We start from the raw sequence: 16,427 nt of genomic DNA, 5'->3' as shown, positions 1-16,427 counted from the left end.
TTCTTTCCTGATAATTCCTAACATTCTATTTGCACATTGGTCTGAGGGTTTCAACGAATCCTCAGCAGTGACACCTAAATACATTTTTCCTGCCCAGTGACTCCTAATATGGAAACCTGCATCACATAATTAGAGTTCCTCTTTCCCACATGCATAACTTTGCACTTACTCACATTAAACGTCATCTGCCATTTTGATGATCAGTCTCCCTGTCTCGCAAGGTCCTCTTGCAATTTTTCACAATCCTCTTGTAATTTATCAACTTTGAATAACTTTGTGTCATCATAAATTAGCAATCAGAATGAAAAGGTTACATTAAAAAATAGTCTCAAGACATGCATGTTATACTGGAACTGGAAAGCATGAGTCTTCTTGGCTAGTCCCAATGATAAAATAAATACATTGCTTCATCTTAATGGTCATGACTACCCGATTATTAAAACTATCAAAATTTTGGGAGTCACACTAGACTGCAACTTAACATTGACGGAACATACTAACTTAGTAGTACAAAAATGCTTTTTTGCATTGTGGAAATTAAGGACCATAAAAAAATATTTTGACCCTTTATCGTTCAGACTACTGGTGCAGGCATTAATTTTTATTCATTTTGGATTATTGTAACATCATTTATTTGGGAGCTCCCAAGAAAATTCTAAGGAAATTGAGGATAATTCAGAATTCTGCTATCCAATTGATTTTTGGTTTAAAAATGAATGACCACATCATTCCATACTATCGTTTACTTCATTGGCTGCCGTTGGAGGCAAGAGTATTATTTAAATTTTCTTATCTGTTTTAAGCTGATATTGGGATTGTCTCCAGCTTACCTTTTTCCTCATTTTGTGTTGTATAGACCAGGGGTGTCCAATGTCTGTCCTCGAGGGCCGCAGTCCAGTCGGATTTTCAGGATTTCCCCAATGAATATACATGAGGTCTATTTGCATGCACTGCTTTCATTGTATGCTAATAGATCTCATGCATATTCATTGGGGAAAACCCGACTGGATTGCGGCCCTCGAGGACCGACATTGGACACCCTTGGTATAGACCATTAAGGGAAACTAAAAGTTCTCACTTATTTGCTTATCCAAAAATTAATGTTTGTAGATATAAGACCTACCCTAGTGTTTCAAGCAGGTAAACTGCAATCTTGGCTAGATAAATGTATTCACCAAGCTATGTCTTACTGTTCTTTTCGGAAATTAATTAAGACCACTTTGTTCGATAAATTCATTACCTAATAAGGGTTTTATTATTTGAAACTGTATTTTTACTGAATGTTTGCATTTTTAATGTAACACTGTATTTTGCTGATTGTCCAGCTCTTTTTTAGTGTAAACTGCCTAGAACTTTTGGTTAAGGCGGTATAAAACAAAGTTATTATTGTTGTTACTTTTATTTATTTTTTTCTGCAGAAGAGGTGTCATCCCAAGAGAAATCTCCAAGCTCAAAGGATGTTGTAGTGAATGTTGATTACAGCAAGAAAGTTGAAGCAGACACTTCAAAAGCTTTCTCTTCATGCAGTGAAAAGAGTCCAGTCATGCAGAAAGGTAATTTTTCATTCAGCTTCTATTCTGGAATGTATTTATTTTAGTTTGAAAAACTTACAGTAAATAAACATATATCTGAATTTGTGCTCAGTGATATTAATACGTAAATATTCAGCAACACTATATGGAAAGTCCCACTCAGTATTCCGTATGGTCATGGCACAAACCATAGAGCAGAAAAGGACGTTACCCAGAGAGCAAGCAATGTTCAACCCACTATCCAAATAAATTAGAATAAAAATAAAAAAAACTGTCCCAGAGTTATCTGGATAATGGTTTGAATGTAACTATTATTCAGATAAATCATACTTAAATGGGCCAACAATTTTCACATGGGAAAAATATCACTCATCTACTATAAATATCCTAGCTGTGCATTTTATCTAATCAAGTATATCATACTCCTGGCGGAGTTCTGCATGACTGCATAATGCAGAATTTTTGTAGAATTGCAGTCACGAGTATTCCCTTTTTCCGCACAGAATCTTGACCATGTCAGCTTCTTCGAGCCATGATATTGGCATCAGTTCCCACACACTGCTTGCCACTAACCTGGAAGTCTTTCCGCAACAGAGGAGAGGCTTTCTGGTTAGCGGCAGGCAGCATGTGAAAATCGCTGCCGATACCGCGACCCAAAGAAGCAAGACTTCAGTATAGGGAAGGAGAGCAAGGAAAGTTGGAGGCACAGGGAGAGGATGAAATTACATATAATTAAGGGGAGGAAGAGAGAGAGATGGTACATAGAGGGGTACAGAGATCTGACACAGGGCACAAGGAAGGATGAGAGAGAGCTGTTGGACATGGGAGTGGATGATAGGAAGGGAGAGATACACAGGAGGAGGGGAGAAGGTGGGAGATGTTGGATCCAGGAGCAGAATGGAGTGATGGAAAGATGTCTGGAAGTGAGGTAAGAGAATAGGAAAAATACTGGACCAAGGGGGAGAGTGCAGCAGGGAGGAAATAGGGAGATGTCAGGCTTCCAGGGTGGCTTCATTAAAGAGGGGGAAGGGATTAATGTAGTTTGATTAGCTTTCGAAGGTAACCCCTTCTTCCTCAGATCAGAAATAGGCAAATGTTAGCAAAATCAGTATACAGCAATCAGGACACCCCATGAAATATTCCATTCTTTCTTAAGAAATATTCACTTATCAATGTCAAATCTTTATATATATATATATATATATATATATATATATATATATATATATATATATGTGTGTGTGTATGTATGTATGTGTATATATATATATATATATATATATATATATATTTGGAAAAGAAAGTGATGCAATTGCGGGTAAACAACAAAAATATTCCTTGATCATTAAGCTCATATGAAGGGCGCTTCTGCTTCACTGCCCACAGTAGATAACTATTTAAGGTCATACAAGGAGTAATTGTCATAGAAACATACTTATGATCTGACCAAGGGACTGGAATAACAATTGTTTCTAAAGTGATATCAAAAGAAGAACCTTTTTGTACAAAGATTAAATCTAGAATATGCCCCCCTATTTGTGCTATATCTGCTACCAACTGGACATTAACAAGTCGAAATCAGTTACACAGTCATCCATACCAACCTCATCATAATACCACAGTATCATTGCCTAATATAGAACATTCTGCCAATGCTTCAATTAAAAATGAAAAATCAGCATATAAAACCCTGGTGGATAATAAAATAATAAAATTTTTAAAACGGAAGTCAAAAATAAACATTCCACATCATTCTTTACCACACAACTTTTGAGATTGATTCAAAATTAAGGAATCCCGTATGATTACTAAAACTCCTCCACTTCTTGATCTTCCTCTAGGCTGAGAGATGGAAACATAAAATGGAGGGACAATTTGAGTATAACTATATCATAGTCCAATAGCCAATTCTCTGTAATGCATAACACATCACTAGCATAGTCCACAATAAGATCATAAATAACTTTGACTTTGTTACGTACAAACCTAGCATTAACAAGTACCAAATGCACTTGACCCGCTGTTTTAGTAGCTTTACAATTAGTAAAGTGCAATTCACATGTGATAGGAACTAAATATCTTATTGTGTTGTTTTCCCTCTAACCACCCCAAGTATCCATATCTTCCCTGTCCCAATACAACAGGGATGTATGAAAAACACATTTCTACACTTTAACTAATAAATAGCACAAGAACTCTTGACTCAGTTTCTACAAAAGTCACTAGGCAAGGAGCGCGCTACAAAGCATGCTTTCCACTTGCACTATGGGCAGTGCACCAGTAGATGCCACCAGTATTCCCTCTAAGCGGGCGGGTGTTGTAGGCAAACTTTTTTCACTGTGAGCTAAAAATATCGGGCGCCAGCAAGTTATGAGCCAAATAAATATGTTGTCAAAGTTGCTGATACATGAGGACGAGGTATTCAAAGGAATTTTAGGCCTACACGCTAAATTAAATAAGTATAAATACATTAAAACACCCCCACCCCGACGTCCGATTCCTCCCCCAGCCTCCCCTTACCTTTGCGACGCGTTACATGGACTGCCAGCTCGCCTGCCTGCAAGCACGTGTGTGCGCTGTGACGAGAAACTTGTGCGCTGCGATGTAATATTTTGTGCGCCAGCGCAGCTTAGCGGGAACACTGGATGCCACACCCAAATATTGATGTCGAGGTTAGCAGAACAAGCACACATACTCTAACACAGTGTCTCGCAAACTTTGCAAACCATGGCACACTAAACCAGCGGCCGTGGCTTGAGAGTACCCATGTGATGTCATCACGTCAATGTCCGCGCAGTGGCCCTCCAGACGGGGCACTGAGCAACCAGTGGGGTGGGGGAGTGTGCTGCAAAAGAAGATGCATGGAGAGGAGGAGAGATGCCAGGAAAGATGAGGCACTGGCGGTGGCTGACTGCCTACAGGATGTGCCTCTTGCCGTGAGAGGCATGTCCTGTAGGCAGTCAGCGGGCGCCTCTCCTCCTCCTCGGCATCTCGCAGCATACTTGATATCTCAGGCCACATATTAGTGTGCCATGGCACACAGTTTGTGATTGCTCTAACATCAGCAACATGAAACAAGTCCCCAGCAGTTTACATAGCTCGTACTTCTACTGGTTCCCGAAACAGATAACACAAAAAGGCTGAACGCTAATAAACCTCAGAAAATCAAGCTTCAAGTACCTTGGAAAATCGGGCTCAATTTGCTTCTCAAATGCGCTTCGCAAAGACACTTTCTAAGGCGCACACCTACACCTTGCATCTTAGATGTCATATCGAATGGCGATGCACCGTTTGACATCTCAATTAAATAGCAAGTTGTCTGACATCACACTTGGGCGGAGCTTGCTCCCTTGCCACACCAAACAGCACATCCAACACTCAAAAGGTCTCAGGAGGAGTCTTAGCTGGACAAATTCTCTCTCCTGCTGCCAGGTTTTTAAATAGCAAGGCATCTGGCATCACACTTGAGTAGAGCTTGCTCCCACACACTGAACAGCACACCAGACACTCAAAATGTCTCGGCTGGAGACATGGTAAGATGTTAGCTGAAGATGATGAAGAAAGATAAAAATCCAGAGATAGAGAAATTAATTTATTTGATATGTTGGGGTTCCAGGAAAGGGTTCCAGCTTTTCTTTTGTTATGCCCTCTGAGGCTTTTTTTCTGTGGCCAGTATATATTCATCCACCGAGCATCCTGACCTAGAGTAAAGTGTGTGATAAATAAGATGAGTATAATCTGTATAAAGAGGCAATCTATTGATATCGCGGAAATAAATCAAATATAATATGCAGCAAAAATTATTACCAGAAGAATTCTGCCAGTAAGGATGCAGGGACAAAGAAAGAATAGAAGGATATCACCTCCTTGCAAAAAATTAATTGAAGGAAAAATAATTGTGAGCAGAAGTGTCAGATGTAGACAGGTATCTGACGTATGAATATAGGATTGCTTATAATTCTTTACATCAGTATCCAGCAAGGCAATCAGTGAAGAATATTGCAGGATACAAAAATTAGTACTGAAGAGTCCTTTATCACAGAATATGATCCAAGCTATTAATCAGCTGGCAATTTCTGCACTCTCATACGGCTTTGGAAGTTCAAAGAAGAAAACTTCTACATGCCCAGAGATGTAAAAGAATTAGTGTAATCACCAATATGTAATCACCAAGCTAAAAGAGGAATGGGTCTCAAAGAAATATATTATACCTATTGAGCTTTGAGACTTAACCAATTCATCAGATCTAAGTTGTGCAAAAGGTGTTTGATTCTGGATATTTTCCTTCATATTTTATCTTCTTAAAATTTGGGCCCTGTTTTATCAAGTCACGGTAGTGAGTGCCATGTGGCAAATGTACTGAAGCCCATTCAATCCCTATGGGCTTTGGTGCATTTATCGCACCGGCCCGCGCTATTCAGCAATATGAAAGAGGCCCTTGGGCAAGCATTCAGCAAGTAGAAGGAATGAGTGAAAATTCACTCGTACCATAAGAAAAGAAGCACCAATTTGCAATAGAGAAAATACTCTTCAAAGTATCAGCAAGTGAGGTAAGACAAGTGGCAGATGCATAAGTACAGTAGGAAATACCAAGTGTTACTCCTCCAGGAACTGCTCATTGATCACAGCCAGATACATGAATAGTTAAGGAGAGCTAACTTAAAACTAAGATGATCATTTGATAGTTACAGCAAGCATAGAAAAAAATTGGTATAACAGTCATCTGTAAATTCTGTAAGAAAGAGCTGGAAATTGTTACTTGTAAAGAGTTCTGATGACAAAATATTTCTATGCAGAAAAGCACAACAAAGTGGTACATGTTTATTGGAAGCTCTGTAAACGATACTTCATCACTGTACCAGAAAAGCATTGGGATCTCTTGACTAATAAAAAGCTTTCAAGAAAGAATATAGTGGTAAAAGAGAATCATCTGTGAATTATATATAGAGAGGAGAGGCCTTTTAAGGACCAAGAAATGCAGTCCAGGACCAAGAAATATTTTTAATTTTAATTTTTTTCTTTTTGTGCCACAGGCTTGATTAAAAGGAGTTTCTAAGCACACCTAAGTTGCCAATACATGTTAATATCTTATGAACTCCAGAAGGAAGTTCTTCATCATAGTGCTAGTACTATATCAATTATTAGCAATAAATTTTGAGATTGAGATTATTTTCCATGTAACCTAGTTTAAGACTGAGGTTCATTGCTGTCACAGATGCACAAAACCAGCTCATTGAAGATATTACCCAATAATGGGGGGTTAAGCATGCATAGGACAGAGGAGTAGTAAGAGGTAAGAAACAGAGGGTTTAGTTGGTGAACTAGGTTTAGAAAGTTTACAGTATATTCACATTGACACAGAACAAATAGAGAGCTAGAAACAAAAAAAGTGCCACATACAGAACAGCCTTACATTTTTATCAAGCTCTTGAAAAGATGAGAACTGACCAACATTCAGCAGTGACCAGGGCTTGAATACATTCTCAGATATAATTAGGTGATAAGATTTATAGTAGGTGGATGTATGCAATGCCCTCCCAAAGCAAAAAAAAAATTAATAGGGCTTACCCAGAGCACAGAGAATCTTTATTTACTAAAAATAGAGAGCTGAAAGCTAGACCTAGTGGTACATGTTAATTGTACTTATCTGATTTACTAGTATAAATGACAAAATGATTAATGTGAAATGTTAGATGTCCTGGAGGAGATACAAGCACCATGTCACTGATTCTCAAACAGGTCCTGGGGGGAACCTCAGCCAATCAGGTTTTCAAGATATCTACAATGAATATTCATGAGGTCATTTTGTTTGTACTGCCTCCTTAGTATGGAAATCTATTTCGGGCATATTCATTGCTGATAAAGTATACCCCCGCAAATTCATGGTTCGCAGTTCGCGGACTCAGTAATTTACGGGTTTTTCCGTGCTAGCATTACCAACCTGGATACGAATGAATCCCTCTCATAACTGCCGTGTATGGAAACAGATATCAAGTCACACGCGTTAAACTGCCCTCACTTGAGCACAACGATTCGGGGACCACTTCCCTTCGGTCCACCATCGTTTCCTGGTCTCCTTCCCAGACTGCTGGACACGATCTGCCAGCTCTCCTTCAGACACCCTCTTCCTTCACCGCCCATCTCATACTTGAGCTTTCCCATCAATAATCCCACAGCACTCTTTCCCCTCTGCGGGAAACAGGAAACAACCTTGGAAGAGGGCGAGCCCCAGAGAAGGGAATGATGTGGGTGATCTCGAGATGAATTGAAAGTACTGTACAGGCTAATTTACAGTATTTGCAGTTTTTCAAAATTCGTGGGGACTCCAGGAGCATAGCCCTCATGAATTTTGGGAGAATACTGTATCTTGAAAATCTGACTGGCTGGGATTTCCCCAGAACAGATTTGGGAACCCCTGTTTGGGTTTTTCAATGATGGAAGAACTGACTAATATGTGGGTACCTCCTACAGACTACAATTTATGTAATAAACACAATGTTGCATTAGTTATTCAGCCTTCTTTTTGTCTTGCAGTTAAGTGAGGGATCCAAGAGGCTCAATATTCAGTTAATGGCATATTATTTGGACAGACTGTTTAGAATACTGCAGAGCTTTGTAGTTGGGCATAGGAGGGAAGGAGACTGGATAGAACTAAGTGAAGCTCTTGTTTGCTGTTATACCCAAAATGAACATAAGAATTGCCACTTTTGGGTCAGACCAGTGGTCCATCATGCCCAGCAGTCCGCTCATGCGGTGGCCCTCTGGTCAAGGACCAGCATCCTAACTGAGACTAGCCCTACCAGTGCACGTTCTTGTTCAGCAGGAACTTGTCTAACTTTGTCTTGAATCCCTGGAGGGTGTTTTCCTCTATAACAGCCTCCGGAAGAGCGTTCCAGCTTTCTGCCACTCTCTGGGTGAAGAAAAAGATTTGAAAAAGAAGACAAAACTACTCTGGATAAGGTGTAAAATCTTGCAGATGGTCTCATCTTGTGGCTGAGAAATTTCCTTAGCAGTGTGAACATAAATAACTGAGCAGTTTGGTCTTTCTGTTGTTATCTGCTATATTATGGCATCCTAAATGGTGCACTGATTATAGACAAGTACATCACTAATAAAAAATAGTAAATATAAACTACATCAATTGGTACATAAAACAATCCTAAAACAGTAAAAACATATGAAACAAAAAAGGAGCTGACCAGATTAGGCTCTTTATAAATAACAGTAAATAATAGCAGCATAAAGCCATGTACATGGAAAACAAAATACAGTAGGAAAAGAATCGCGCATTAACCCCCCCCTTTTTTTTACAAAACTGTGATAGTGTTTTTTAGTGCAGGCTGGTGTGCTGAATGCTCTGTGCTGCTCCCAACACTCATAGAGTTCCTATGAGTGTTGGGAACAGCGCAGAGCAGTTTTGTAAAAAGAGGGGGGGGGGGAGGTAAGAAGTCCATTGATAGACCATATGCCCGAGGCAAAGCAACAAAATTAATCAAAAGAAATTCCACAGGAAAACAGGAGAAACCACAAAAGACAAAAGCTCTGTATTATTGGATTTTTAAAACTGCACCCTCTATTGCAAAGGCTTTTAAATAAACTATTGTATCAAGATCATCGATTCCACAGCTTTTTGTCTTTTGTGTCAAATCATATGCCCAGCATGTTTCAACATCACACTGCCATCCTCGGGGTGTTGATGCTCAAAGAGAACAGCCAACAGTGACCATTGTATAGCTGGTGAAATATTTGATGCTGAAAAATGTTGGATGGACTTGATGATAATGTTTATTTTAAAAATTTCTATACCGTTTAAAACTAAACGGTTTACATAATTTACATACATAATTTTGTAAAAACATAATAAAACAAACACACAAACATTGCATTTTAAAGTTTTATATGTGTATGGTTTTATGTTAATATTCTTTGTTATAATAAAGTACCATTGTGTATGTTATTATTTTATGGTAGTTTTTACGTACAAATTGTTTTGGTTTATTTTTTATTTGTATTATCAATTTGCTAATTGATAATCGGTGCATCATTTACCTCCTCTTCTACGAAACCACGCTAGCAGTTTCTAGTGCAGGGAGCCGCGCTGCTCCCGACACTCATGGGAACTCAATGAGCATCTGGAGCAGCGAGGGCCATTCAGCATGGCGCTCTGCACTAAAAACCGCTAGCACGGTTTCGTAGAAGAGGGGGTTAGTTTGTCGTCACATGTCTCATATCCATTTGCATTTTTGTTTGCTGTTTTGTACATAACCTGTTATGTTATGGGTATTCATGGTGGTCCTCTCTGAATGGGTCGTAGCTTTCTAACTGCTTGTTTTCTCATGGATTTCTCATCACAATATGTGTTGCTCATCAATGTACTAATTTTATTTTTTCCATTTACATTCAGTATGAAGGAAACTAACATTTATTTTGTATTTTTTAAACATAATCTAGATGAGGAAGAAGATGGCAAGACTCCAACACAACCTCTGTTGAAAGAAGGCATGCATTTTCCATCTTTTTGTTTGATTTTATTTTGGGGATGGTTCTCAATTTTATTTTAGCCTGCAGTTTCTTTACATGTTGTGGTGTAGTGCTGTGTATGTGTTCATCTGTTAAAAAGAAAACTTGCCATTATAATTCTTCCTTTTTTAATAGATTTTTAAGTGCACATTTTAAAAAATATGCAGAAGAGTATCTGAAGATATCGCCCTAGTAGAAGTTTTTACCATGGCCCAGAGCACTAAATGCCCCAACACTCATAGAATTCTATATGTGTCCGAGCATTTAGCGCTCAGGGCCGTGGAAGAAACCGCTACCACGGCTTAGTAAAAGTGTGTGGAGGGGGAGAGATGATAGTGATGTATCTATTTTTATCATCTATTTATAGTTGCTCCCTTAAATGTTAGATTTATTTTAAATCTCATATTTTCAAACTCCACTACCTATTTGAAACTTTTCTGCTGTGACTGGGCTTGTTTACAACCACAGTATCATTAGGGGAAGTAGTATTCATAATTCCTCTTAATTTTAGAATAAGATTTTATGCACACCAGTTATTTCATATTAGGAAATTTTAATAGCACGTTTAAGCTTTTTCTCCCTTGCAAAGTCATGACTCTGAGCTTGAAATTCTAAAGTTCTACAGGGAGAAAGCAACTTAGGAATTTGTAGGAGGCCAGAAACAAGTGGAGGTGTGGTCTGTGGTTATCAGTAATGTATTAAGGTGACAAGCAAGCAGTAAATTAAAGTTTTTTCTGATGCAAAGACCACACATGCATTTTTTTTAAAAATAAATTTTGCACCAATTTTGAAACAAAAAGTGTAGATTATACTTCAAAAATTTCCATGTGCACAAAAACTACATGTGGTCATTTTGCTCCTGATTCTTATGCAGGGAGAATTTTTTATGGGAAAGACACCCCCCCCCCCCCCGTTTCTCTCCCCCACCCCCACCAAGTTTGTCCCTCTTCCTGCAAGTGAAAGTCTACAATTGACTTTTTTTCAGCTATACTGAAAGTGAGCAGCTTTCAGAGATGTCCTTTTAAGCAAGCAATACCTGTGCAAAAGATTTTGAAATTTCCATAAATAAGATTTTTTGAACAATATCAATATTGGTGTATCCCCAGTATGTTTTCTACTTGAGTGGCTATATCAGTGGCAGGCCTGACTCAGACTGATGGCTACTTTAGCTGAGAAACGTTTTACTGTTGACAATTGTAAGTCTATATACATAACTTACACTAGGTCTGTTTTCATATAGTCCATGTAAGATTTGTTTTCTTTTTCTATACAGCACTTAAATTGAAACACAGGATAGCATGTGTTGAAATTTTTTTTATACGTTTCCTGTTCACATAGATTGCTCATACTCTACTGCTTGTTCTTATTCTGCCTTGATAACTATAAGCCTTCCCAGAACCTATTGCCACTTCAACCCCCCCCAAAAAAAAACACCCCCCAAAAAACTAGATATTCAGAATAGAAAAATCTATGCTTTCATAAAACCTGGTAAATGTTCCCTTTTGGGAATTTAAATCTAAACATAAATTAGTTTTAGTCAAATTGTGAGTACAATAAGTACAATGAAAGTATCTTTAACACTTTATCAGATTACTACAAAATTTAAAGGGCCTTTTACTAAAAATAAATTAGGTGGTTACTCATTAACTGCTACAAGACACATTTAATTGCTATGGGCTCAGCTACAGATAACATACACTAACCTCTAGTAAAAGACCTTTTTAATATATGTATGTTGTGGTGACATGAACATAAATTTAACTGTTTACTAAACAATGGTGAAACATTGGAGTTCAACATATTGATTAAAACGTAAGTTTTCTACAGGCATTTCAAGCAATACATACAGTGAAATAGACATTATCCCAGGACAAGCAGGCAGGTATTCTCACTAGTGGGTGATGTCATCCGACAGAGCCCCGATACGGACATCTTGCAAGCATGTCTTGCTTGAAGAAACTCAGAAGTTTCGAGATGCCCGCACCGCGCATGCGCCAGTGCCTTCCCGCCCGATGTACCGGGCATGTCTCCTCAGTTCTTTTCTTTCCGCGGAGCTGAGAAGTTTCACTTCATTCTGCGCTGACTGAATTTCAGTATATTTGCCTTCTTTACTACCGCGTTTTGTTATTTATTTGATTTATTTCAATTTTAAGTTGTATTTAAAAAAAAAAAAAAAAAAGTTAAAATTATTTCTTCCGGCGGTTCGGCCGGGCCGGCCTCGTGGCTTAGGCCGAGCGCCTTCGACCTAGCGGCGACAATTTTCCGGCCTATGTCCCGGCCAATCACCGGCTTTAAAAAGTGCAGCAAGTGCCAGCGTGCGATTTCGTTGACGGACCCGCATCGACGCTGTCTTCAGTGTCTTGGTCCAGAACACGTTCCGAAATCGTGCCGGCCTTGTTCCACGCTCACTGCGCGATCGTTCAAACGGCGCTGCTTACTTTGGGAGTCGATGTTTAAGATGGAGTCTGCTAAAGAGCCGTCTGCTTCAACTTCCACTGCGGTTTCGCCAGTTCGTTCGAAGCCTGCATCGACAACCCCTGCATCTAGCATCGTGAAGCCGGCATCGTTCACCCCGACTTCTGCTTCCGGTTCAGCATCGGTGCCTGTCCCTGTCTCCTCGGCTCAGGTACCGCCTTCCACTGTCCCTCCGGTGGTCATCAAAGTGCCTAAAGCTAGCAAGCAAAAGCACTTGGCCACAAAGGAGCACGAAGACCGTGCTGGAGGACCCCCTTTCGGTGCGGATCCCTCCATATCGGCTTCGCTGCGATCCCTGCTGGAAGCTCAGTTTGTCGAGCTTATGCAGTCTATGGGACTCCGGCTTATCGCCTCCATTCAGGGTGACCTCCCGGTCTCGGTCCCGGGGGGCGGCCCGCCCTCTCCCCCTCCTCCTCGTCGTACGATCTCTCTGCTCGACGAGGAGGATCGGCGGAGGGCGGCGGGTGCTTCCAGGCGGGCTTCATTTAGTGATATGCCGCCTTTGGAGCCCATCACGCCCCCTCGACAGCAGAGTGCTGTGTCAGCCCCTGATAGTCGAAGTCCTGGGCATACTGCATCGCAGGAAGAGTTCTTCCGCACTCCATACCAGACTTGGGTGGCACTGCGTGAGTCCGCATCCTTACCACCTCTGCGATCCACTGCATCAAGTCCCATCCATTCCTTAGAGGCTTCGGGGGATCGTGCGATGCACAGAAGATCTCGCTCCCCATCCCGTCACCGGGAGGGGCATCGATCTCGACACTCATCTCGACACTCCTCACGTCATTCGGAGGTGTCCCCGCAAAAGAAGATCCAGCGTATGGGATACTCCTCGTCAGATTTATCCCCGCCTGAGGGACCGGAGTATGAGGAACCATCTACCTCCTATTCTCCTTGCCGCTCTCAGCTCTCTCTGGATCCGGAGGCTTCCACTTCTTCTAGTCCGTCTCGCCGGCCGGCGCTGGCGGACCAACTATCTTTTTCATCCTTCCTTCGACAAATGGCGGATGATTTGGATGTGACGTTGGACACTGGTTCTCGATATTCTAAGGAGTATCTGGACACCATGCACTTGCCTCACCCCCCAGCGGAGACGCTTCGCCTTCCTCTGCATAAACTGCTTGACCAGACTTTCATGCGTTGTTTTGAGACACCGTATTCCATCCCTGCAGTTCCCAGTAAATTGGATGCTCGATACCGCATCGTCCATCACAAGGGGTTTGAGGGAGCGCAACTTTCTCATCAGTCACTTCTGGTCGAGTCCTCCCTCAAACGATCTAATCCCTCCCAGGTTTACGCCTCAGTACCTCCGGGCCGTGAAGGGAGGACGATGGATAAATTTGGTAGACGTATCTACCAGAATTCGATGATGGCGACTCGAGTGCTTAATTATAATTTCTTCTTCTCTTCATATTTGGACTTCTTCTTGCCGGTGCTCCGCAAGTTCATCCCTTTTATCGATGCTCAAGCTCGATTCGAATTTGAAGAGGTGGTGGCGACCCTTTCTCAGTTACGCCTGCAGCTAATGCAATCCTCCTACGATGCCTTAGAACTCTCGGCACGTGCTGCGGCCTGTTCGGTCGCCATGCGTCGCCTGGCATGGCTTCGTACCATTGATATGGACCCGAACCTCCAAGACAGACTTGCTAATGTGCCTTGTGCGGGGGCTGATCTGTTCGATGAGTCTATCGAGACTGTTACTAAAAAGCTTTCGGACCATGAGAAGTCCTTCCAGTCTATTCTGCGGCCTAAGCCTAAGCCTCAGCAGTCTCGTCCCTCTAGGCCGCCTCTGATTTACCAGCGGCGTTATCAGCCGAGACAGACTCCTCCTGCGAGACAGCCTGCAAAGAGACAGCCTCCTCAAAAGCCTCAGCAGAAGCCTCAGATGCCGGCTGCACCCAAGGCTACTCAGCCTTTTTGACTCTCTTCCAGGGAGCATAACCGACTTCGTTCTGTCTCCTCCCATTTTTCCCATCGGGGGTCGTCTCCATCATTTTTGTCATCGATGGGAGACAATCACCACGGACCTCTGGGTCCTTACCATCGTAAGAGAGGGATACTCTCTTCATTTCCAACGGGTCCCCCCGGACCACCCGCCAAGAGAGTATCCTTCCAACTCGACGCAGACCGCTCTTCTTCTACAGGAGGCTCAAGCTCTTCTTCGGCTTCGGGCCGTCGAGCCGGTGCCATTAGATCAGCAAAACCGGGGGTTCTACTCCCGGTACTTCTTGGTTCCGAAGAAGACGGGCGATCTGCGTCCCATTTTGGACCTTCGAGTCCTCAACAAGTTTTTGGTCAAGGAGCGGTTTCGCATGCTGACCCTTGCTTCTCTCTATCCCCTCCTCGAGCAGAACGATTGGTTATGCTCTCTGGACCTCAAGGAGGCCTACACTCACATCCCGATTCATCCGGCCTCCCGCAAGTTTCTCAGATTTCGGGTGGGACATCTACATCTGCAGTATCGAGTGCTTCCATTCGGCCTTTCCTCGTCTCCCAGAGTCTTCACAAAGTGTCTGGTGGTGGTGGCCGCTGCACTCCGGAACATGGGTCTTCAGGTGTTTCCATACCTCGACGACTGGCTCATCAAGGCACCGTCGGCTCCAGGGGTCATTTCGGCGACCTTGACTACAATTTGTTTCCTGCAGAGTTTGGGCTTCGAGATCAACTTCCCCAAGTCACATCTTCAGCCCACCCAGTCTCTCCCCTTTATCGGGGCTGTTCTGGATACCATTCAACTTCGAGCATTCCTTCCTCCTCAACGCATGGATGCTCTCCTTCTACTCTGCCAGTCGGTGTCTTCTCGCCCGTCCATCTCGGCGAGACACATGATGGTCCTCTTGGGCCACATGGCATCTACAGTTCATGTGACGCCTTTTGCCAGACTACATCTCAGAATTCCTCAATGTTTTCCACCATGACAAGGTGGTCCTCCGTACTCATCCAAAATTCTTGCCTAAAGTTGTTTCAGAATTTCACATCAGTCAATCTATTGTTCTTCCAGTATTTTTTCCAAAGACTCATTCTCACCCTGGAGAAGTGGCACTCCATACTTTGGACTGTAAGCATGCCTTGGTTTTCTACAGCCTCATAGAACAGCCCCACAACTTTTCATCTCCTTCGATCCAAATAAGTTGGGGCATCCTGTCTCTAAGTGAACCATATCGAACTGGATGGCTTCTTGCATCTCTATCTGCTATGCTCAGGCTGGTCTCCCTCTGCAGGGTCAAGTCACGGGCCACAGAGTTCGAGCAGTGGCGGCGTCTGTAGCTTTCCTCAGATCAATTCCTCTTAAGAAAATCTGCAAGGCTGCCAATTGGTCCTCAGTTCATACATTTACCTCTCATTACTGCCTGGATACTTTCTCCAGAAGGGATGGCCATTTTGGCCAGTTTGTTTTACAAAATCTTTTCTCATAACTTGCCAACTCTCCCTTCATCCCACTATGCTTAGCTTGGAAGTCACCCACTGTTGAGAATATGCTGCCTGCTTGTACTGGGATAAAGCACAGTTACTTATCGTAACAGTTGTTATCCAGGGACAGCAGGCAGATATTCTCACAACTCACCCTCCTCCCCTGGTTGGCTTCTTAGCTAGTTATCTGAACTGAGGTACCTCACAGGAGACGCGCGCCCTCACTCGGGAAGGAAGGCATTCGCGCATGCGCAGTGCAGCACTCGTAAGCTCTTACAAAGATCTTCAAGCAAGTCTGCTTGCGAGGCTGTCCGCTGCGGGACTCCGTTGGTGATGCCACCCACTGTTGAGAATATCTGCCTGCTGTCCCTGGATAAAAACTGTTACGGTAAGTAACTGTGCTTTTCAGGCACTCTTAAGTGGCACACGTAGGGGGAGTGGACAATTCCCAAGCCGATTTTCTCAGCAGACAGACATTGGATCAGTACA

At 42.2% G+C, this 16,427-nt stretch overlaps 1 protein-coding gene across 1 annotated transcript in view; it reads left to right on the top strand.

The window, feature by feature from the left end:
- Positions 1–16,427, top strand: part of SLC12A2 (solute carrier family 12 member 2) — a 333,014-nt gene that overhangs the window by 257,231 nt on the left and 59,356 nt on the right. The window contains exons 20-21 of the mRNA XM_033928970.1: positions 1,419–1,553; positions 9,984–10,031. Coding sequence (XP_033784861.1) covers positions 1,419–1,553; positions 9,984–10,031 — 183 coding nt within the window. The remainder of the gene's footprint in view (positions 1–1,418; positions 1,554–9,983; positions 10,032–16,427) is intronic.

Source organism: Geotrypetes seraphini, chromosome 1 (assembly GCF_902459505.1).
Source record: "Geotrypetes seraphini chromosome 1, aGeoSer1.1, whole genome shotgun sequence".
In the NCBI taxonomy this organism is placed as follows: Eukaryota; Metazoa; Chordata; class Amphibia; order Gymnophiona; family Dermophiidae; genus Geotrypetes; species Geotrypetes seraphini.
Note: the sequence above shows the minus strand (reverse complement) of the source record. Positions and strands in the feature narration are given on the sequence as shown.